This window comes from Centrocercus urophasianus, unplaced genomic scaffold, assembly GCF_019232065.1.
Source record: "Centrocercus urophasianus isolate 14NV4802_14NV808 unplaced genomic scaffold, USGS_Curo_1.0 seq_14, whole genome shotgun sequence".
Classification (NCBI taxonomy): domain Eukaryota; kingdom Metazoa; phylum Chordata; class Aves; order Galliformes; family Phasianidae; genus Centrocercus; species Centrocercus urophasianus.
The window spans coordinates 36,380,340-36,405,569 of NW_024884586.1; the positions used below are offsets into that span (position 1 = coordinate 36,380,340).

Consider the following 25,230-nt stretch of genomic DNA (forward strand, 5'->3'; position numbering starts at 1 on the left):
GATTTTTATGAGCATAACATGCAGGCTCTTGTTCATTGCTAGTGAAAATGCATAGCTAATGGTGGTGACTATGTTGAAAAATAGCTAAGAATTTGCTCTATCAAATAGTGCTCATGCTCTACCTATCCACTGTAGTTTCCATGGAAATAAATAGGAGACATTACTTTTGGAACAACCTACCTACTTCAAGTATCTCTGCCAACTCTAAATAAAAAAAACCTCCTGTATACATTATTGATATCTTAAGAAATTAAGTGGAAAAAATGCCATTTACTATTCTGCTAATAAGTAATGTTTTACTCCGACCTCACAAATGGCAAATACTCTTAGTGATCGTGTATAGGTGTGATAAGAAATCAGGATTATTGGCTCAGGTATTGGAAAATACTACGGAAATGCTATACAAGAGCATGGCGGTTTTGAAATGCTTGAAGTTAGTATGTCTGTAAATTTTTGAAGGCTTAAATCATGATAGTGAAGCTGTGTTTACGTCAATCATATCAGTGAGACAAGTATCAGCAGTTTAATAAGTTCTTCATGAAATTTGTACATCTAAATGTCTGTTTGCAATTTAAAAAACAAGTGCTGGAAGATAGTTTTATGCCATTTTATCTTTCTAAACATATTTTTTTTCTTACAAAGAATTCTGTAGTTAGTTTTCAAGTGTCATCATCTGCTCCTGATTTATATCCCATAATACACATTATGAATGAACTGAAATTGTTCTACTGGTAGTTGATGTAAAAATGACTATGGAATAAAAAACCATTAAGGGTCCCATACTTCTTCTTGGGTAAAATGAACACTGAAGAAAGTGATTCATGCAAAGAATAGATTTTCACAATATTAGTACATTATTCCCATATATTCTACCCTACGGAATAATAAACAGGGCTAGAGTAAGAAATCTGCTGAAGAAGTCCTAAGACAACAACAAAAAAAATCTATATTCTTGCAAATATTCTTTGCAATCAAACCATAGGCAAAAATCTGCAGATAACTATTTCTGGATAAATTATTACAATTTCTTTAAATTGATGAGGAGGAAAGTCAAAGAAATTTAGTTTAGCTGTTAGTATCATCAGTGAGTCAGTTTTAATGAAACACACACTTAAGAATCCAAAAGAGGCATGAAAGAAGGTAAGAAGCTCTGCCAAACTGACCAGACTCAGATGTAAAACTAGGAAGAAAAAAAAACACGGAAAAAAAGAAACAACCAAGCTGTTTTTGATTAAGCAATGATTTTTTTGTGTGTTCTATGCACTAAGGGAAATAATGTATGCTTCCACCTACCAAAACACAACTGCAAGTATGAAAATAGTCATTATGTTCTAAGACTACAGAAAAAAATTATTTTCATCTGAAAAAAAGGGGTCTTAGTCGAGCTATGCAAATACAGGGTAGTATGTTTTTTTTTTGCCTTCTTTGTTGTTGTTGAGCTCATACATTAATTGCAATGTTACCATGAAATTTCTCCCTTTTCCCCGAAAATCTGAATTTATCTGTAGGGATTATTAGGTTTTGGTTTCTGTATAAATTCTTACATCTACGCATTATCAAAACTCTCTGATTAAACAGCCCTACACGATGAAGTAACTAGTTTAAGTATTCTGGTTTAACACAAGCTGATAAATAAATACAGAGTAACATAATGGGGCTTAAGATTTCCCAACAAAAATCTTTTTCATAATACTACAAACAGATGATAAGCTTCATCTTTCAAACCACAACGTTTTTCTTTAATTTATTAAATTATACTCAAACATATAAAGAGGACAGGTAACTGAGTAACATTCATACGAACGGAGATAGCATAATCAAATACTTTTGTGAATTATCATGAACTCACAAGGCCTAAATGCATGCTCTTATGTTAGTTTCTTTTTACAAAAATACAAACATACCTACTTGGCCAGTTGCCACTATGTTGGTAAACTTGGGGTGCTGATTTACAGTGAGGCACAAAATATCATCATTATGTTCTTGGTAAAAAGACTGAGAACCTAGAATAATAAAAAAAAATAATTCAGCTTTAATTAAAACATTTACACACATACAGACATCTTCAATGTTTGAAAACTTCGTAATATTTGTTACAGAAAAGTATTATGGAAATGTTACAGTTTGGAGCTTACCCCAGAAAACAGAAACCTCTGATTTATTTTTTTTTAATCTCAATTTTAATACATAATACTCAATAACTCTTCAGACGTTTTCTTTGTCAAGTTGCTGAAACACCACAGAAACAAATGGTATTGAGTTTTTAAAAGGCCTGCTTTATCTGAACTAAATTGCATGTAGTGAATGATGTGATGTAGAGGACTAAAAAGTAAAACAAATTGAAAAAAAAATATTCAGATTTAGAAAATATTAAAGCACACTGTTCAAAAGTTCTAGCAAAAGTTCTAGGATAATTTTAGCAGGCAAGTTCCAGAAAGCTCACACCAAAATAATCAAATCTTTACTTTCTGCAAAATTCAGTACCCAGAAATATTTAAATACATAAAACTTGCAGAAATATTTGAACACATAAAGCTTGCTTATGCAGATACTATTTATGATCTCCACAGGAGGTATCTTTTGCAACAGTGAATAAGAACATTAGTTTTTCCACTTAAACTTATTAGATTTAAATTTTACCAATAATTTCATAAGGTCTAGCATGATATGCAAGAAGAAATACTATTCTTGAGTGGGTTTTCTCCTACCTGTTGCCACATTATACAAGATCCCAATAGATGCAGTATGATAGATAACATCAGCACCATCATTCAAATAATGCACATTGTTCCGGCAGTCCTTGCCTCGGTACCCAAACACCAGCTCCAAAATTAGGTCCTAAGAAAGACATTTAAGTACATCAATCAAAATCATAAAGCAATTAGTAAAATTTACAATGTTTTTTAGGATTTTGTTTTTGAAATACGCTCTGATGTGGTAACAGAAAAGGAGTTGAATGGTGTCTCAAACCAACAGAAACTAAGGTCTTGCCTTTTGTCAGGTTATGAACACCGATCCGCAACTTAGTTCTAGCTGCCAATTAAAAATGCTGAAGTACAACCTAAAACTTCTAGAACACTGGTGGCAAAAGGTCATTTTGTACTCTAAAACAAACATTTCGTTTCAGGTTGTAAAAAATATTTCAGTTGACATGAAGAATTGCATTTTTCACAGTTAAGTGAAATTTCTACTTCAGATTAACCAAAGGTGAGTTTTTGCATTGGCTATGCACAACAAAAAACAGGTGTTGGAGCCAAAGGTATCATTAATTTTGAGCTTTACTTAAAAAAAAAAAAAAAAAAAAATTTTTTTTTTTTTAAACACAACTGTTAACAGTAATAAACAATTACCTAAATAAGACAGTGCTTTTAGTGCTTTCTACATACTGCATATAAAAAAGATCAAAGCGCTTTTTCTTACCTCTATAGGTCTCTTTTTTTTCCCAACATTATTTGTTTGAAGTTTCTCAGGCTGTGGCAATGCCCTACTAACTGGTGGTCTGAAATAAAGAACTGTGAATAAGAGAAGGCTGTCCGTCACCCATTCCATACTAACACAGTACCTTCTAACCTGCTACTGCACACGGAAAATGTCTAGCATCATCCTGCTTAACTGACATTTGTGTTCATCTTTAAAAGATCCTTCTGTCAAAGTAAAAAACCACGCCTTTCTTCAGAAATGTTGAATGTGCTACACTGCCTGACAATTCTTCCAACAACCCATGAGATAAAAGCAAAAACTTGTTTTTCAACAAATGGCAACTGGTAGATTTTAATTGCATATTCTCGTAGTACTTCCATCTTCCACGTGCCTGTTTTATCTAAATACTTGACATCATCATTCCTTTTTCCCACAGTTCTTCAGTAGGATCTATTTTTTCTTATTATAACTGTTCATAAGGAACTCCAGGTACAACTGCCCATTCGTTCTTATAGCAACAAATGCAAGTTATTTCAACATTCAGAAGTAAATCATCACCACGCAAATGCATGAATATTAGCATTAACTTATATTCCACTGTTCTGAATTAAGAAATGTCAAATAGATATGCCTGATACAGATCTATAGCATCTTTCAGATAATGTTCAACTGCTTATACCCAAAGAAATAAATACATTTTGTTGACCAAAGTCAGACAGTTGTTTCTGTTTTGCAGGAGCAATTGTTATTGACTACAGATGAAATACACGTGGCTGTATAAAGAAAAGGAGAGAGACCCTTGAGAGGAACAGCTCATTTAAAACTAAAATCTAATGATAGATTCTGTGAAATTCAGATTATTTAAGCCAGAAGGCAGTGTGACAAACTGGTATCATACATAAAACAACACATCAACTCTCTTCAATACTTCTTTTAGTATGAATTTATCCTTTAATTCCATCTTTGTTCAAGTGATGTCTTTGATGCAATTAAGCACCGTACCTTTTCTAACAACAACAGATGATGGTTTTTAATATCAATTTTGAGCTAAAAAATACTGTTTCAATTATCCAAGTACAATACCATTTTCTGAGATGTATCATATTCTAACATTTTCTCTGCCCAATTTGAGTATAATTCATAGGTTTATTGTGTCACAAACCAAAACAATTGTACATATAACACAAATTATATTGCAGATACAAACTGTGCTCTGAAATACTTCAGTTACTTCCACTATACATAGAAGCCTGTAAATGCCTACAAAAAAAATTTTCAAAAGAAAACCAGATGACAAACAAAATATTGTTGAAGGTTTGTATCACCCAAACACAATCAATTTTTGAAAAACTGGCTACTGTGTGAAATACAGCCTAAAAGAGACCCTTACAATATTTAATTCAGTGACATAAATCTATATTTTATAAAATGTAAAATCTTAAAAATAGAAAATCCAAGTCCATGTATAAAAGAAAATATTTTACACTGGATAACTAACACACTGTGTCTTTTCACAGGGAAGGCATATAGGTTATAGTAAAAAAATTCAAACTTATTTTAATGGATGAAATCCTTAAAGATAAAAAGGTAGAAAATTCAGGCCATGACAGAAAGTTACTGAGTCTCATGTTTCGTACTGCATTTCATTTTTAATATTAATAAATAAGTGCAAGTTTTATTAAGAATGGAAAACAGAACACTAAGTGAAGTATAGAGAAATATATCTAGATATAGATGTCTACCACATACAGCAATGCAGGTCATAAAACAAGTCCAACATGCTCATGTACTAAAGGTATCTTACTCAGACAGAAATATCAAAAGATAACAGGAATGCAAGAATTTTCTTGACAAATGCTTACACAAAAAAATGCTTCCTTAAGAACACATAATGTTGATTTTAAACTAAGCAAACACAACACGTACCTCTCTCCTTTCAAATATGAACATCATGAATAATGTTGAAATGTTGTAAATTGATTGATCCTGTTACCAGTGATTTTTTTGGTCCTAACCATTAGATTCCTCCAGATTCAGAGGAAGGAATCTTATCCTATAATAAATCAGTTTCAACATTCACTAATCTCTCGCTGTTATCTCCTCTTCCATCCCATGCTGCAACTATAAAATTGAATAGCAAGAAGAGTATGGAGCTCCAGAAATACATAACCTCACACTGTATGATGTGCATGGAACTTCTACCTGCCTGTTGCAGAACTGTGCACTCAAAAATGCCGCTAGAGAAAGAGAAATCCGAGAAGTAGAAAAAGACAGACTCCTCTTACAGTTCCAGAAAGTCTTATCTGAGAGAAGGAGTAATTTCTGATGCTTATCAGATAGCATGGAAATCTTTGAGTATGGTGTCCTTTAGATTATATTGTAGCCAGTTTGGGCCAGGTTAGGGTGCTACTTCCCAGTAAAGAAAGTAGTAAAAGCCGTAAGGACATTGTTCAAGTCACAGGCTAATGTTACTGGAAGTGAAACAGAGTGGAACTCAAGATTTTTCTGCTGCTTGCACCTAGAATGTGGAATTTTTCTAACATTCGCTGTTTACTGATTCATTGGGATAGAATAGAAGAAGTATTTCATATTTTGCAACTGCTTGTGAAGACCATCTATACTTAAAGGATTTACAGCTAGACAGACACAAATACAGGCTAATAGTCATCCTTAGCGATGTTGGTACACCAACATTTCTACATTAGCATAAGAAAGAACGAAATAAAGTTGAAAAAAGTTGGCTAGACTATTTATACTCAGTTGCAACTCTCTTAAGTAATTTTAAAAAAATTATTCAAGTACCTGTCTATGAAACACCAACTGTAGTGTTTTAGAATGCAAACTATAAACACAGATGCACTTTCCCTGTAATTAAGTTTCAGGGTGAGAATTTGTGCACTTCAAAGCTGGAATGTTGAAGAATATCAGAATATTTTTTCCAAATGCTTTTCTAAAGTTGCAAAAGCTGTTTTTCATTTGTTATTTTTAAGTACATAGAGTAACTCATTTCATACAGAATATACAGTGCTCAAGTATTTGCATGTAGAAGATAGCCTGCATGCTCATATAGTGATATGCAAAAGAGAGAGGGGAGAACAGGAAAAACATTTGGGGGTGAATGCACATATGGATGAGGTCAGTTTGAATGTGTTGAAGGAGAACTCCAGCCATCTATCACAGGGGAAATAAATACCTTGATATTGACACTTTATTCTCAACATGAAAATAGAATTCATATTTATACATTAGCATTTCTTTTTAGGAGACTGTTTTTGTTTGATGGTTTACCAAAAAAAACAGAAGCAATTTAAAGCAGCTCATGGAAAAAATACTGCTACCCACTAGTCCTGCACTGTATCTTATTTCCTGTATTCATTATTGATACCATTTCCAAAGTTTTTAACAGAATAAAGGATGGTTGCCTGAATTTTCCTTCACTGTAGTCCCCATAGAGTGCGACTGATTCTTCGAGTTCCATGGTAACTCACAATGTCAATTAAGACATTCGTTTATCTTTTGAAAATTACGGTATTATTACAGTGTTAGGAGGCATGGTTTCATAGAGCAAATTACAGCTGCTGGTACAACTGAAACATTCTCTTCCTCTGAATGTCATCATAGCTACACTTCGTATTTAGGTGACTGGCATAGAATTCAGCAACTGATTTTGCAATAGCATTCAGCACAAAGTGACTTTCACTGCCTTTCTATACATACCAACAAGTATGAAATAGGTAATGAATTTTATAAGAATGAATTTTTACAATTATTCTTGATAATAAAGTCACTTGTGAAACTTTAGAGATCCAATTTCCATTAGAAGATACTGAAATCTGGTAGTTTATAAATAAGGCTCCTTACAATGATTAGTCATCATGATTTCACAATCTTGTGAGTAAATACCTTTTTGTATACAACTGTGCACATATAGGTAATTTAATACTTAGATATTAAGCAGTAACTACCAACTGGCATGTCAACTTGTCCAAACAAGCATAAGAGAAGTCACATTTGAGATAGAGAGCAGTCCACTAGGAACTGGTCTGATTACTAATCTATATATTTTCATAAAAAATATTGAAAATTATTATTTATAAAACATAGAAAAGTTTAATGGTCCCTATAGTTAATTTTATATTGGTGGGTAAAGAAGTACCCAGTTTACTATATACAACAGAACTATAATGCATACATATAAACCTAAAATTTGTATGTAGAACATTACTATATTCTGAAGGCGCATGGAGTAGCACCCAACATGAGGCGCATGGAGTAGCACCCAACATGAGAGATGGCTTCTCAACGAAATGAGAAATGACAGTACAATGTGGAGTAGACAGCAAAATAAAAGCATTACCTGGAACCTCTTTTCAGCAGCAGGTAGGAAAGAGAAAAGGATTACTTATAAAAGTTTGTCTGAAAGCTAACTGTCAGTAAATAATTCAATAAATAATTATTACTAATTTTCTGGTTTATTTACTTCTTTTATACAAGGAAATTACTACTTAATATGCTGTGCATGTCTGTTTTTTTTTTTTAATCAGTACAGAAAAATTCAGATCATTTCAATGGGTATTATGAACATATACTGCCATGAGAATATATCTCTTAGGAACACTTCCTACTGCAAACTAAAGAAGAAAGCAGAAGCATTACCGAAACCTCTGAAGTGTATGAAGTGCTTAAACAGTTGGCAAACACAACACTTGAACATCCCAAAGAAGGGTTTTGCAGGTTTAACTTCCTTGAAAGAGCTCAAAAATAGAACAGTCAACTCACTACTGAAGACAGATGTTCGAGTTCAATCATAAAAATATGTTGTTATACTAAAATACAATTATCTCAGCTAGTGAAAGTATGGGCGATACTGATCACTGCCGATCTATAGTTACTATATTTTTTCTGCAATTACTTAATTCAGTCTGTACTGACTGAAGATATTTAAACATTTCACAAACTTTTTGCACTGGGTGGTTTCTTTCAGTCATGTATGATGCACATGAGTCTATACAGACTACTCGTATCTGTACTATGCACAGGTACTTTTCATCAGTCTGATTAGCAGGTACACTTGTTTTGATTTGCTTCTAAGTAATTTGGCTGCAGAAATGTCAGTGTTTTTAACCTCAAGGCTTAATTGCTGGCATTAATGCACATTCTGATGTCAGTGTGATGTGTGAGCTGCCCAAGTTCAGACAAAACAATCCGTATTTCAGTAGCTTCCTCTCCCTCTTTCAATCCTTCAGAAGAACAATTTAAGTTTATTTATTGTCTTTTTCAGGTCAAAATGAATTCTACCTGTGGATCAGTTTGTAAACAGTCAAAATACAAAAAAACACTGCAGGACAAAAAAAAAAAAAAAAAGAAAGGAAAAAGAAGCAATTTTGCCACAATGCCTGGCTTTGGATTGCACATGGGTGTGGATGCAGAGATGCTAAGAAAAATTTCGAAAGATATTTGACAGGTGGATCTTACCAGATAAGAGATCTCAGCCCAGGGACTAAAAAATGATATGTACTAAGAACACATGATAATGGTAACAGTGAGAGAAACACTTTAAATGTTCAAGTAGCTGAAAAATCTTTGGTAAATTTATTTTAAAAAATTAAATCCGAAATCCTTCTTTAGTTTTTGAGATCTCTTGGTACAAACATTCTTACATAAGTCATATTGACAGTATCCTCTCTTTGACAGTAACAAAGAGAGAACACTTCAGGAAGGGTAAGAACAGCATAAGAATACAGTTATTTTCTCCAGACTAATATACCAACTTTCAGAGGTTTTCAGGTCAAGGAATTGCTGAGCCAGAAGTGTTTTCAAAATTAACCATCCATGATAGGATTTTCTTCTAAGCAATTTAACTACCACAAAACCACATTTGGAAAAGAACTTTTAAAGGATAGAAATAGTTTACTGATTTGTTTAATTATGCTGACAACCCACACAACATCATACGGACAGCAGACATATTTTCAAATAAAAACGTATCTTTCAACATTGCTATTCAAAAATTATAAATAATTCAAAGTACAAATTTAGATATGATTGGTGCCTCAAAGCCTACTACTTTTTTATTTTGATAAAAGTTAAAATAAATATTCCAATGTCAACAATACATTTATGACAATTTTATGAAGGAAATGATGTAGAGTTACTGAAGTTGGCCTTAAGCAATAAATACCATAAGCAGACTTCAATGTGATGCAACTCTGAAATCTTGTTTAGTATCTAGAACTTTTCTATAAGTTTCCATAAAGTTTTGTATGAAATTTAAAGCTTCAGCATATTTCTCTTTAGTATATTAACTTGTGCAGCACCAGCAACTCTCATTTTGAAACAATATCTGTGTAACTAACTCCTAAAAGTAAACAAGAAGTCACAGGAAGAGTCTGCTAGCCCAATCTTTTTTTTTTTCTTTTTTTTTTTTTTCAAATCATTGTATCATACAATGCCAACTGTACCAAAATGCCAACAAAGGATTGCCAATTTAATACTTAGAAAGAATGTCTCTCTAATCCAGTCTTTTTTAATTTCAAAACTTCCAATAACATGAAGATTCCTACACATCTACAACACAAAATAAGGGTTTCCAAATACACAATGAAAAACAAGTTGAAATAGATCTAATGCTAATTTAGTCTGCAGTTCTATCACATCTATATCTTTCCTTACTAAAGAGAATGAAAGTTCAACACAATCCCTATAATCATTTCTATTAATACTCAGCATTATTAGACCATTAGAACAACTTAATGTCAGCTGTATTATTTTACAGCTTGCCTCTTCTCTGAACATTCATTTCTTTTAGCATTACAAGCCACTAATCGAGTTACTTTTTTTTAATCACAGACACTATGCAGTGCTTAAAGATTAAGACTTGGTGTCCATTCATTTCTATTTTTGTAAAATGTTTTTATTCTTTATTTCAAGCAGTAGCAAAATTAGACTTAAACTTGTTAAGATTTCAAAAATATTTACCTAATGATTTTCTTTAGAATATTGAATTGCATGGGAAAGATTTAAATTTTTAAAAAGCCATGTTAAAAAATGGGAAAAGTTATGACTGTTGTAAAAAAAATAAATAAATAAAGGCAATGATAGTTGAAAGTATGAATTGATTCAGCCTACATCTCAAATCAATGTGTTAGCCATAAAAAATGATTAACACAGAAAACTGTCCTTTTCATGTGGTATTATGAAAGTGAAAACAAAATATTTCTTTGTTTCTGCTATTGCAAGGAAATAAAAAAAAAAAAAAAGAAGAGAAGAGAAAGCCCAGAAAACTGCGAACAGAAAACTACCTCATAACAGAACAAAAATAATCCTTTATTCAGATTCTGGAAAAAGTATTTTTATTTTGAAGTGAAGGGTCACTGGACAATAATTATTGTGATATGCTGACAGCAAATCCAAAATTCAGAGAGAAATTCCTTGCTTACCTGACTGCAGAATTCTGTACCCTCCTTTGCTTAGTCTGCCTTTTTGACCCTAGGACTCTTTTATGTTATAATGTAGAGCTTTAGCAAAACAAATTGACATTGTTTTCATTTACCTTATAACGTATATTTGCATTTTTGATAGACTAACTGGCCTAGACCTCTGATTTCCTATGTAATCACATTCTTACATCTAGGACATTATATAAAAGCTGACATCATGTTTACTGCTTAATAATCAAATTAATTTTAGTGAATCAATTTTTGTTACCTAGCGGCGTCATTTATGACCAAATTCAGGCCACAGCCCAGGACTAGAGCAACCCACAGCTTCACAGATGTTTTCGTAAAGCCGAAGCAGAAGACTGAATTTTCAGGTACACATCTTCCTTTGATTTGACCTAACTCACTTAATACTCCAAATATGAAAAAATCATAGTCCTAGTAGTCCTTCCCTTTTCCTTCTGTACAGAGGGAACTTTATTATTCAGCCAGGTTTCAGGAATTCCAATTAATCTCTCCAAAATCTCAAAACAAGATGCCACAATCCTATGCAGTAACATTTTTGGCTTGATTTTTAAAGTCTACATAGACCTAGAAATCAATTACCTGGTAGTACCTATCCCTCTCTCCTCCCATAGAGCATTAAACTCTTCTTACACTCAGTAGTAAAACAAATAAACAAATGAATATTCTCAGAAATATACACAAAATTTGTGTGCACCTGTGCTCCTTACAGTACAAGGATTCAAAAGCTCTCTCATCTAATGTCAGGCAGTCAAGTGTAACAAGCCTACATCATGTGGAATGTCATTAACCACATTCTGAGCAAAAAGCCAAATAGTCAGTAAATAAATAAAAAAAGAAGAAACACTGTAAAGCTTACACAGAAATGCTGACTTTACAGTTAAACATTTTTAAAAGCATAAAAATAGAAGTTGATGCAAGTTACTACATTTATGGTATGAGCTAAAATTTGGATGAAGATACTTTCTTAATTCTGTCTAGTTGACTGAAGAATATGTAGATAATAACCCAACTGCATTTCATTTGTATGATTTTACTTTGGAAACAGGGCCCATATAGCTACAAGATGTGTAGCTTCTTCTCTTTTAACTAACGTAGGCCTGTTCATCTCTGCAGTACAGGCTGTGGTTCGGAGGAAAGGTGATGTGCAGCCTGAAGATTTGTTGTGCAGCAGAAGTACCTGCTTTTGACTGTGATTCTGTGAAACTGAATACGTGCAAAAACTCATTACTTAATGCAAACAAATCAGAAAAATGCTAGGTGGAGCTATCAGGTCAGATCCTTAAATATTACATAACCATTAGCACAACACTGCAGGGCAAGTTGGTAACATCGCTCTTCTCCCAGATGCTTTTTATTTTTTAGCTCCAACACAGTGATGCAGACATGGTACAGACATTTCAGGTCTCTCTGCAACTTGCTCCTTGCACTGTTTATTCCATGTTGGATCTCTACAACAGCAATGTCACATGGACATACGAAACTTCATAATAAACTAGTAGAGCTTTTAGCCACTGTAGAGTACTGAGGAAGAGAGCATGTGATTTGATCACCTCCTTACAACTATTGTATTTAGTGCCCACTCTTATTTACTCAGACTGAGTACTTTCTTTGCCTCATATGTCTCTTCTAACCAGTAACAAGCTACTATTTCATAGCGAAGTGTGAAAAAGTTCATTTCTATTTCGAAGTATAGCTTTATTTTTTCAAGCTGCTTAAGTTTTTAAAATGTCTTGCACTCTGTGCAATTGAACTTACCTCACTACCCCCTGCCTTCATAGGAAGCAAAAGGGAAGGAATATAAAGTAAAATAAAAATTAGTATCTATGAAAATAGACCTAAGAGGACATTTACCAATCTTAAATAATGTTAATTTCAGTAATTCAGAAGCTAAAACGCATTCAGAAACCATATCATGCTTTTATTCTTCACAGACATGTCTTTTCCCCTTCATTTGAAATTTTAGGACCCAAAACTTTTAAATAACGAAAGCAACTGAGTCCTTTCATCAACTTTGATACATTCTGAATCAGAATCTAGTTAACTTGCTAAAAAATTAATATTCTACTTGAAAATGAAAACCACAGCTCCATCAGTTTCAAGACAATTGTTGAATGAAATACAAGAGGCTTATAGTTTCATTTTTAACATAATTAAATCACAGCTTTCCATAACAGAATATTTTTGTTTATATCATGCATATTATTTATTTTTTGATTTCCACATCAAATCATCCAATTAATCAACAGAAAGACAACTTTTCATTTTAAATGTAAAATACGGATCATGGCTTTATATGCATGCATCCCTTTCTTACTTCAAAGACAAAACCTAAAAACAAAAGACAACAAAAACCCCACAGACATCAGGTTGCATTTCTCAGTGAGGGTGTCACATAACTGCCAGCTTCATTAAGGAAAGAGGCAATGCATTATAACATATCAACTCACATTCTTGCAGGCTTCCCATCTGCTACTTCTCTATACATTCCCTCCTGGCTAAACTGCTTTGTATTTTCTGTACTCTTCAATACTACTGTTCCTCAATTGCCTTATTTTACACTTACTTTATGTGCCAGTCTAACTTTATTCTGCTCCCCAGCACTTCCTCTCTCTTGTAAATCATACACTAGTGAACCAGGTACAACTAACTAGCACGGTCTGTGGTGACAGAACAAGGGGAAAATAGTTTAGTCAAGCTCAAAGATTTAGGTAAGATATAAGGAAAAAGTCTTTTGCAGTGAGGATGGTGAGGCATTGGAACAGGCTCCTCAGTGGTGTGGTTGATGCCCCCATCCCTGGAGACTTTCTAGGCAACACCAGATAAGGCCCTGGGCAAGCCCATCTAGCTGTGGTATCCTGTTCATTACAGGGTTGGACTAGATGGCCTTCAAAGGTCCCTTCCAACTCTAAGGATTCTATGAACTCCAAATCATGCAAAGCAATCAACTATATTTTCCAAGACTCATTAATAGAAACTGCAGAAACATGTCTGACAGAATTTTTCAAAGAAACGAAGAAATTACAAGGAGGTAGAAACATGATGTAATTCAGACAAGTTAGTCAACTCCACTTGTTGGCAGAACAAAAAAATTGAAAGTTGTCTTAAAACAATTCAATAGTTTCTTATCTACAGTGACATCACTAGCTATCACTTGCAAGTAGTAAAAGTTTTGAAAGTAGACTATTATCAAACAACAGCAAATGTTTCAATTTTATCTCAAGAAATTCCCCAAATATAATAAATACATATATCAATAGCAGTCTTTTCTTCTTTCTGAAGATACAGCCTAGTTCTTAGCCATGTCAACTGATAAACACTTTTTTTCCCAATATATTATTTTCATTCTTTTCATACATATCTCTTTTAGATGTATATACAATTCAAAATGATTATACCTTACTATTAATTATCTTCCAGATTGCTTTCTTGTCTAGAATTATAATTTAGCAATTACCTTTCATCTAAGGTTGGCTCCTTTTGTTGTAGATGAGGCTTAATTCCAAACATTGGTCTAATGTTTGTTGATAAGGCTTTGATGGTGTAATTAATTTCATTTTCCCTTGTAACATCACTGTCATAACCTAAAAAAAAAAATCAACATGAACAGAATCAAAACAAAGACTGAAAAAAAAGATGCATAATTTGTGCAGCTTTCAGTGAAGCACTGTACAATTATAGCTTATTAAAAACAAATACAAAAAGGAAGGAAAGCAGCTGGGAATTGTGAATATTATTAATGGAAACAATCTAAGAAATCAAATTGTCCTTGGGGAACTATTAAGAAATATTCAAGTGACATTCAAAGCCATCCTATTTCTGTTTGCATGGTTACTCAATGTAACTAAAAAGCATCTGGCTACGTGACACCAGCTATTAGTTCTGGAAGATTTAGCATCTGGTTGTTCTCAATTTCAGGATCTATCCACAAGGTTCTAACAATTGGATAGAATCTAAAGTTCTGCACTGGGTTCCCACATAATGGTTAGGAATAGCCAGGTGTATCAAGATGATATTTGCTATATTTAGTATAGTAACTATGGTCAAAAGTTTAGTGACTGGGTTGTTACTCTTCATTTCATTCAAACAACAAAACTACTAATTGCAACATTCTATGCATTTGCCATCTAACTGAAATTCTGAAAGTAACAAGACATGATAAAGAGAAATTTTTGTGGAAAATGTTGTCAATGTCTTTCTAAAATAATGGACCTCTCTTTCTCTTAGAAAATATTTTGAAAGCATACCTTAAAAGGATTCTGTATAAAGTGCTCAAGCACAGGTAAGCTCATTGGGCAAAGCTGTGTTGACTGTTCATAAGGCAGGAGCCGAACAAAAACTGAAGATTGACATTTTTGATTTAGAAAGCTACAGTTGACCAATTCCCATACTCGTTCAAATATTTAAACTTTCTCTTTGGTCATCTAGTAGATTTCAGTGAAAACTGAAGTTTACGTATTACACAAAATTATTTGATGATTAGCAAGACAAGTTTAAAATGTTTAAGGAGTCTACAAAGAAGGAAGACTGCACTTTGGAGGAGAGAAGTGGCTCACGAACCCTTGGAGTTACACGTGTGAAAGGAAAAGTTAAGCATGGCAAAAACATGAGAATTTTATAAAAAAAAAAAATCAGTATGTTATCAGTGTTATGATTTTGCAATAGATTAAATTATAAAATATGTGAACATTAGTCTACCTCAGACTATGATGTTTTTATACTATGGAAATAGCTGCAATGGAAATACGCGAAAAGATCAATATATGATGTTGTGTTGTATGGATTTCAACATAATTTCATGATAAGTAATGTCCAAATCTAAACAGTTAGAAATTTATTTTTCAGTATGCAGTTCTGGAAGTTAATTATAATTAACACAATTTTTTTAATTTTAGGATGTCAAGATTCTCTTTATACATTCTAACTCAAAGCAGAACATCAAATTTCTCCATTATCATTTTCTTTACAACACACTTTTCTCCTCAAAGAGAAATTTTCTTAATGTTTTTGAAGCATCTTCACTATTATTACAACAATCACATGAAAAAGCTATTTCTAAATAAGCAGTTTTCCATTAACAAACAGTTTTTTCTAAGGCAGCATAATCCAGCCTGTGTATTATTACTGACCTCCATCTTCTTCAGAATCTAGGTCAGATTCCTCACTGTCACACTGTCGGCTATCCCGATGTCCTTCCACCTCATAAGTCCACAGCATTAAAGATGTGTCTGCTCCTCCAACAGTGACCAACAAACTGTCATCATAGGTCCAGCGGACATTTGTTACGTGGGTACTGTGAGCAACATACCTCTTAAATTTTCCAAATTTTCCCTAAGGAAAAAAAAAGGACAGATAAAAAAACATTAACCTATCTGCTTGATCAAATCAAAACAAGTTGCCAGTTCATCTTTATCCAATACCATGTACTTAACTTCTTCGCTTCATGTTTTATCCATTTTGCATTTATATTACATGATTTGCCAAGTTCCTTTTCTCTGGCAAAGTTATGAAAAGCAACCATATTTCTATGCCAAGCATCTAAGAATTTTTATTAAGAGATTCCAGCAATGAACACTGCATTGTGTGTTGTATTATAGCAGATTAAGAATAAAACACACACAGAATATTTTGGGTAAATGCCTATGTATTTGGTAAAATATTTAAAACTGAAGAAATATTTACTGACTAACAAATACATGGAAAAACTGAAAAAGTTCTCGAAAAGCACTATAAGTATCCTTCCAGAATTACTTTGCTATGTTGCATGGTTAAATAATGTTAATGATCCTCATTTTAGGGAAGAAAAGACTGAGATGGTACAGAATGGGGGTCCATAAAATCATGAATGATATCAAAATAAGTAAAGAAGAATTGTTCATTGTCTTACAAAGACTGTAAGGGGCTAAAAATACAACGATAAAATCACACTGTGGATACTAAGGCTGAATACATTACTAGAAAGCGACTGGTCAATAAACTGCTAGAATTTGATAGAGTATCACTACATATCTGTCAGATTTTTATATTTTGTCTACACAGCTGCCGCTGTCAGTGATTGGACACAGTGAGATGGCTCTTTAGTCTGACCTGGAATAGTCATTCTCAGTAACTGACAGGTTAATACACTGCATATTTGCAACATTCAGTAACTTCCCTCAATCATAAGGACAATATTCTAAAAGCACTATTTTGTTCCCAAAGATCAATATTTACATTTTTTATATAATTTTAAAAGGTAGTTTAATTGACCAATCTTCTACATGCACAGCTGAAAACTACTTACTTTAGCAGGGTAACGGAACAGTTTCACAAATCCAAAATCATCTCCTGTGGCTAATACTTTACTATCACTAGTGAGGCATGAAGCAGTTACATCTGTGACTTCACCAATTATTGGCCAGATTCCTTCACAGCAAGAGCCCAAAACACTTGTCCATGATGCCCAGCCAATCTTTTCTACCTACAAAAACAACCTGTTTGAGACAGAGCATGCTTCTTCCTAAGCAGTCTTCTTCCATACCTGATTTCAATAAAAAGTCCTTGCCATCTAAAAGATAATATTGTAATATTAACCACTAATTTTATTCAAAATTTCATTTAAGAGCCTTAACTTTATTAAACAGCCACAAACTCTGTGGATGTGCTATTAAAAAAATTACCTTAGTTGTCATTTTAGCCTAGAAAAAGCAAATTACATTTTTCAGCACTGCTTTTCAACCTTATAGAAATCATTACTTTGAAAATTATACATTTTCACTCTCTGCTCTCTAACAATGCTCTATATCTGAGAAAATGAAATATTACATCTATAACATCATAAACTTGACTACACATATTACGTATACTGCATTGTTATATAAAGCAAGAGATCTTTCAAAACAAGTTTAAAGGCTAGGTATTCTGCAGTAGATTTTCAAAGGACTTTAGGTACTAATAGAAGCATATCAGATTTTCACAAGTGCACAAGTCAGTCACATGTCTTCTTAACAGAAGAAACAAATTCAACATCCTCTATGTAACTTATCATCCCAATTATATTAATTGAACGACTTGCAAAAAGTGTGAAGGACAGACTAGTTGTGGTTTTATACATCATTCTCCATGTGACACAGACTGCTGCATCATATTTCTAATTTGCAAACAAAGTAAGAAGGTATTCTGCTTCCTCACCTCCAAAGTAGGAATTGTCTGTTTTTTCCCACGAGGAGCTTCAAAAAACAACTGCTCTTTAGCACCAGTGTTGACTTGCAAGAGCTTCCCTATTAAAATATTACATAACGTATATTAGCATTAATCAGAATATTCAATTAAAATAGATACACAAAATCATTTGCTTCCATTTAAAAGCTGCATACATAACTAATGTTACTGAAGTGTGATCTTCTGAAGATCTGCATCACTCTACTCATTATACTCACACTCTATAGACTGCAATAACACATCACTTTACTATCCTCATGGTTGTCCAATAAGACAGCAGATAAAATGTACTGGGTATGATTCAGAACTAATTAGTGGCACCTGACTGACTATTATGCACATGTTCTCGGGCTTGAGAAATGTACATGCAACTGATTGCAACTAGCAGACTTCTGTTGGCCTCTATACTCCTTTTCAGACAAAGTTCTAATTAATCTTCCTGTTTCGTCCTGTTTTCAAATTTCTCAAAGGAAGCCAACATCCACCATTTTTTCAAATTAGTTTCAAATTGAACATCAGCAAAGGTGCTCTTGTGGAGGAACAGAAAGATTGCACAATAGCATTGCTATGTTTTTGCACGAAATGGAACTGAAAATACTCAAACTGATAATGAATTAAGATCCAGGAATCATGTAATAAGATCCAAGAATAAGGCAGTGTTGTTTTTTTAACAATATTCAAGAATAAATACTTCTAAGCTAAAGATGCAACTACAGCTTGCAGTGCATTATTTAAGAAACAGAAGTCAAAAGATAAATACAGAAGATGTAAAAAAAAAATAATAATAATTTATAAAGGAAGTCCCTTAGTTACTTAAGTTACACAACGTCTAAATAAATATATATAAGTAGGAGTAAAAATCACATTTTTCTATTCACATGCTGTGAGCATCTTCACAAACTAAAACCAATCTGTTAGCAACATCAAAAATTCACGTTGTCAATGGAAGTTACCTGTTTTAGTGTGTAATGCAGTCAATCTTCCAGGACATTTTTACAATTCAGATGATTGTTACTTACCTCTTACGTCCCAGTCCAAGTGTGTTATATAACTGGAGGCCCCCTTGCAGATTCCTACTCGTTTACTGCTCATTACATTGTAAATATCAACAAAATTGTCACAAGATGCCACAGCTAAGTACTTTCCAGCTCCTACAACACAACAGCAGAAACATGAGACATTTTAAAAATATTTAATGGTCTGTACATTAGAAACAAGAACTTCCTGGAATTCAGCTATATTTGTGTCAGATTTCTATGACCTCTGCTAATTCATACATCGATTCTGAGAAACTAATACTGATACTACATAATCAACATTTCAGTAGGAAATTTTCCTCACATTTAGCAATAAATTATAATGTGAAATTTTTACCTTTTTTTTTTTTTTTTTTTGCATTGGTAAGGCTAAAGTAACCAGATGGCAATGTTGTATGAGATCTTGTATCAGTTATTTATGTCAAATTTTGACTACAGAGTATTTTCACTGAAACAATATTAGTAACTCAGGCCTTAAATTTCAGTGTTTAAGAGCTGTAATGTTTGAAAACACTGGCTTCACTGGGATTGTTAAGCTGCGAGGATGGGAGGTGGAGAAAAAAGGAACCAAATTTCAAACATTCTATTTAGCTAAAAGTAACATAAGTGTAGAGCTAAACTTAGCTCAAAGTGTAACCCATTTTTTTGGTCCCTAGGATGTCTGCTGGATGTTCATGATTTAAAATATTACTGTGGCATTTAGGAGGTTACTCTAAGCAAACCTGTTCCAAGAATACCACCCTTAAATGACCAACAATGGACTTTACAACCAATACTTGTGATAACGTTAATATCAGTCTTGCTGACTTTTACATTTCACATGTTAAAGAGTATTACTAAACTACTTTTATCTTTTAAGGATTATAAAGCTTGTTTGAAGAATTTGCATATAAAAATCTTCTTTTAAAATCACTTACCTGGAGAAAATCGGATCTCTGAAATAATATCTTTCCTATGCTGGAAGGAGACTAGATCTTCCAAGGTATCTGCATTAACTATCAAAAAACTTCCATCATTTAAACCAACAGCTAATGCTTTCCCATCGGGAGAAAAACAGCAACATCTGCCTCCTACAATGAATAAAGAAATGCCATTGAGATATGGTTACAGCAGATAATCCCTCCTTTTTTTTTTCTTTTTTTTTTTTAGCAGTAAAGCTGTCTTTCTAGTATACAGTTTAATGACATATTATAGGTGCTGCCAATATCACTTCCAAGCTCTACCTCTGTGACAGTACACAGACACTATTGGTAACTTGTAAGTACTCAACACCAGAATCTCATTAGATTGGTTTGCATATTGATCAACATTTAATCTAAATTAACAATACAATTTAACCACTGTCATCTATCTATTTTTTTATCTTGCTCTCCTTCACTTATCTAATGCCAACTGTTACCTTTTGCTTTAGAAAGGAGAACTTAAGTGGCAAAGATCTTCTGTACTCACAGAATCCAGTTGTTTGCTTTCATGGTCACTTAGTCATATAATCCTTTCACTAAGCATGTCAATCTTCACTTGGTCAGCTTAAATACATTAGTTTCCATGGCAGAATTTTCCATTAGCATAACTATTTTTGCCTTTTATTTTCCCTCTGAAAAAAATGCTGTCAGCAACCCTTTATTCAGATAAGCTGATTCCATCAGACAAAGCTTTTCATTCACTACTCTGTGTTTCCTTTTTGTCAACACTCAATTTTCAGTTCAAATGAACACAGATGAGGGAGGTACACCAAAAATACTCTGATTAGTCTCTAGTAAACTACATGAATACTTCATTACGTCCTATACAAAACCTTACTATTATGTGTAGTTGTCATCCTATGATCAGCTGCAATGCTATGAGTCTTCTATGCCTCAGTTACCCTTCAGCTGAACAGTCATTTTTCTTACAGTCGTATTCCCTTTTTAATTAGTAAACACTGCCATTTCTACTACTACAGTCTGCAAGAGTATTGTGCTTTTTTTGTACAGTACATGCATGCTTTTTAAGTTTGAGAAACCATCTCAAAATTTGTTTCATCTGCAAATTAGATCACAGTCCTGACTTCTCTGAAAATTGCTAATAAAAATATTAAGATATATCAGCTTTAAGACTCCAGCAGACTCTAATTTGAACCTTCTTTGTTTATTTAACATTACCACTCCTGCTTGTGCTGGCACTTGGCATTTCTTCCGATTAGTTAGTTCCAATCAATTCAGACCATTTTCATCTAAGCTTTCTATACGGTGGGGATCAAAATTCCCCACTGAACTCCAAACAGATGAAGCCTATCACATTCCTTTGTCTAGCAAGTTATATGCGTTATTAAAAGCTAGTTAAGGCAAGTGCAGTTAAATCCTAAAAACAGTCTCTTTATATGGTATCATTAAAGAGGATTCTTCATCCGTCAAAAGCAAAATTTTATTATGTAGTAAATGATTAGTATTTTTTTCTTCATTGTGGATTCTTCTAATACTCTCAAAAAAAAAAAAAACAAACAGGAATTCACTATTATTTCTGAGTTTTCTTCAGAATTTTTCTAGAGTTGAATTCCTCTACTGTTCCAATATGCTTCCCTTACTGTCTTCAATATGGCAGATTTATGTCATTGCATCAACTTTTATTGTTAATTTATTGATTAAAGATTATTTGCAGCTGTAATGGATTGAGAACAGTATTACAGAGAAATCTCTTGTACAGATTTCTTAGGTAAGCACTACATAAATTATGAAGAAAGCGACAAAAAGGTAATTACAGAAGAGAATTAACTTGGTCTTGTTTCTGCAAGAATCATAGTGTAAGAAAGTATGAAGTGAATTCAGTTACATCTTTTTTTCATACTAAGCATCTTACCCTTCTTCAATTTGCGAACAGCTAACATACAATGGCTAGGAGATAAATCCCATATTCTTAAGGTTTTGTCATCACTTACAGTAGCACAAATGGGTAAATGAGGATGAGTAGCGAGACCCCAAACTTCCCCCTCCATGTGACCCTGAAAAAAAAAAGATGAATCAGATGCTTCTACATATAAAACTGACATAAAAAATAACATAAGGAGTTAAGAAAAAAACAACACAAAACCACCAAATGAGGACACATTTTTACATGATAATAAAGAAATATCTGAACAGAAACAGTATACCTGAAAAAAGTGCTACCCTTCTGCTTATAGAAGTGCATGCCATAGTAATTTCTACCAGTGAAAATTTTTCTCTGAGGAATAATCTCCACATACTCCTACATTTTCTTCTACCTGTATTTCTAATATATTCTTTAAAAACTCCACTTATTCACAATTGCATTAGCCACTCATAAAACATGAATTAAAGAGGCACAGACTTGTATTTACATATGAAATGAAATCACATGATGACCTAATGTTGTAAAAAAACATTTTGTAGGCAGTGTAAGAAGTGCTCTCTGTATGGTATGGCAAAGTAAAAACTGAATTGTTTTTTGCCTGTGATGAGAAACTTAAAATAAAACCCCAAAAACAGATATTTTTTTAAAATGATATGATTAACTAACAGAACAGATTAGTAAGATATCTGGTGGAGAATCCATTGCTTGATTTTATCTTATTTTTAAACAGTAATAAGATTTTAGTCTGATAGAATGAACTTGAGAAACAAATTTCTACATGAAATTCTGTGAACTTCTTCGCTTATCAGAGATCATGGTGGTCTGTCTGACCCTTAAAAATATGAGAAATGATACTAACTTGTTAACTTGACTGGTAATTAAAATGCTTGTTATTTCACAACTGTCTTTACCTGAAAAACAAAACAGTAGTTGACCGATATCTACGTACCTGAACCAAAAGAGTTACTGGTCCACTTTTATCTACCTCCAATATTTCACCATTCTTTGTGCCCACTAAAATATGACCATGTCCTAAAGAAATGGCACGTATAGAAGGATTATCTTCTAAGAGGAGTCCTAGAACATTAAAATAATAGAAGACACAAGATTCTTAGTTATGCCTTAAAGAAGATTTTTAACAAGTACACCTTACATTCCCACTGTAGAAAAAGATATTCAGTAGGAAGCAAAAACTTATTTATGCACAGAAGAACTTGCATGCTTAGATTCATTTGGGAGTCTTTAGCAATAGCCCAGTGGATGGAAAAACATACACTAGTTGCTCTTGCAAACTTCTGTTTGTGACCTTTATCTTTTCCATAACAAAGTAACTATATAAAGCAACTACTACTAATCTTTCTCCTAAATAGAACGTCCTTGTAGTTTAATCAGCCTGACTCATTAGTAATGTTAGTGAAAAATACATGTGTGAAATAAATAAGAGCTGTGTCATTACCTTAACGGTATTATTTACGGTACTTTCAAAAAAGGATTTCATTAAACTGATGTGAAAATTAGATAAGCTGTAAATGAATGTTTTATTTAATGAGTGTTCCCATTCATGTTTTCTGAAAATTAAATCATATACTAACACACAGAAAAAATAAATTTAGAAGAGCAAGGGCATAAGACACACAAACACATACTCCAGAACATAAAATAGGGAAAACCATAAATCAACACTAAGAGCAAGAATAAATTAAAGGAATAGGAATTAAATCATAATTTCAAAACACATTCGTATTTACAGAAAGTTAAGTCATAAAATGTATTAATACATTACAAATCTCAACAGAATTTTAAATTCCATCCCCTTTTCAGAATCCTTCTCCAAAAGAAAGAAACAAACAAAAGTAACAAAAAAATCAGACAAAATTATTTCATGATTAGAAACAGAAAAAGATGTTTTGGCTTTTACTTAAAAAAAGCAAAAACAAAAACAAACACCTAGGAGGTAAGAGACTCAAGGTTAAAACCTTTAAGTCAAGTAGACGATGCAGAAAATAGGACATGAGGAAATAGTCTTAGTACATATGAAACAGGTCTGAAGTTGCATCCAGGGAGGTTTAGATTGGTTATCAGGAACAACTTCTTCACTTAAAGTGTTCTTAGGCATTGGAATAGGCTGCCCTTGGAAACAGTGGAATCTCTGTCTCTGGAGGAAGGTGTGAATGCGGTGCTTAGGGACATGGTTTAGAGGTGGACTTACTAGAGCTAAGTTTATCATTGGACTTGATAATCTCAAGGGTCTTTTTCAACCTAAACGGTCCTGAAATTTTCCATAAATATTAAGATCTGCTCTCAATAAATGCGCAATTAGGCACTACTACCATTCCCCACCTGACAGAAATATGACTTAGTTAAAATCAGTACAAACTCAGTACAATACAAACAAAGTATTAGTATTTCCTATGTCAAATGTAAATCTTCCCCTGATGGAAAATGCAATTTTACCAAACGAGTTTTCTATTAAGTAAAATCAGAAACAGGATAAAGTCTGATATGTTACCTTTAGACCCAGGGGCCAAAGCAGCCCTTTTGATGGCATAGGTTTTGAGACAGCGTTCAAAAGTATCATCCCAGAGAGCTACTACCCCATCCTTTCCTCCAGTGACGAATCCCTGGCAAATGAAAAAATGAAATAAAAATTCACAAGATAGAATCACTCTCTTTCATTAATACTTCACTGATTTCTACCAATACTTGAAATTTATTATATTGAAAATTATTGTAACTACACATGCACAGAACTACACATGTTAGAGATTAAAAAAAAAAAAAAAATCAGGAGCAACAAAATGATTTTTTTAGTCTCTAGATGCAAGCATTACACAGTTCTATACGGCCCAGATACTCAGACCGGATTTACAAATTCTATCCAATAAGCTTTGACTATACTAAAAAGTAATGTGACTGTTTGACACATATAAGTATTTTTCTTGATATTTAGCCTAAGTATTATTTACTAAGTATCATTTTACATTTCACCCAATTACACATGTCACACTTCATATCACTTATAAAAAAATATTCAGTGTTTATATGATTCAAATATATGTCTATCTGTGCCATTATATCTCAAAAAATTTTGTCAACAGTTCTTGCTTTGTCTGAAGTTTCTGTCCTGAAACTCAAATATTAAAGGTGGAGTAATGATTTAAAGTTTTATTTTGTTCAATTATAAGTATACAGATAATTAACTGGTAATGTTATTTACACTTAAGTACATGCTTACAGGCTTTCCAGAGCCAAAAAAAGGTGAG

The 25,230-nt window shown here is 33.0% G+C and overlaps 1 protein-coding gene across 4 annotated transcripts in view; it reads right to left on the bottom strand.

Moving 5' to 3' along the window:
• EML5 (EMAP like 5) overlaps window positions 1-25,230 on the bottom strand; it is a 90,276-nt gene that overhangs the window by 13,796 nt on the left and 51,250 nt on the right. For 2 of the 4 annotated variants that reach the window (XM_042814137.1, XM_042814138.1), the window contains exons 19-30: window positions 24,477-24,588; window positions 22,917-23,044; window positions 21,956-22,097; window positions 20,038-20,190; window positions 19,103-19,234; window positions 18,054-18,142; window positions 17,167-17,343; window positions 16,013-16,214; window positions 14,341-14,467; window positions 3,421-3,499; window positions 2,709-2,838; window positions 1,905-2,003 (exon numbers count right to left, since the gene is read on the bottom strand). In XM_042814137.1, coding sequence (XP_042670071.1) covers window positions 1,905-2,003; window positions 2,709-2,838; window positions 3,421-3,499; window positions 14,341-14,467; window positions 16,013-16,214; window positions 17,167-17,343; window positions 18,054-18,142; window positions 19,103-19,234; window positions 20,038-20,190; window positions 21,956-22,097; window positions 22,917-23,044; window positions 24,477-24,588 — 1,570 coding nt within the window. Of the gene's footprint in view, window positions 1-1,904; window positions 2,004-2,708; window positions 2,839-3,420; window positions 3,500-7,777; window positions 7,787-12,641; window positions 12,657-14,340; window positions 14,468-16,012; window positions 16,215-17,166; window positions 17,344-18,053; window positions 18,143-19,102; window positions 19,235-20,037; window positions 20,191-21,955; window positions 22,098-22,916; window positions 23,045-24,476; window positions 24,589-25,230 lie in introns of all 4 variants that reach the window. The other 2 variants (XM_042814140.1, XM_042814139.1) reach the window with 2 other exon arrangements.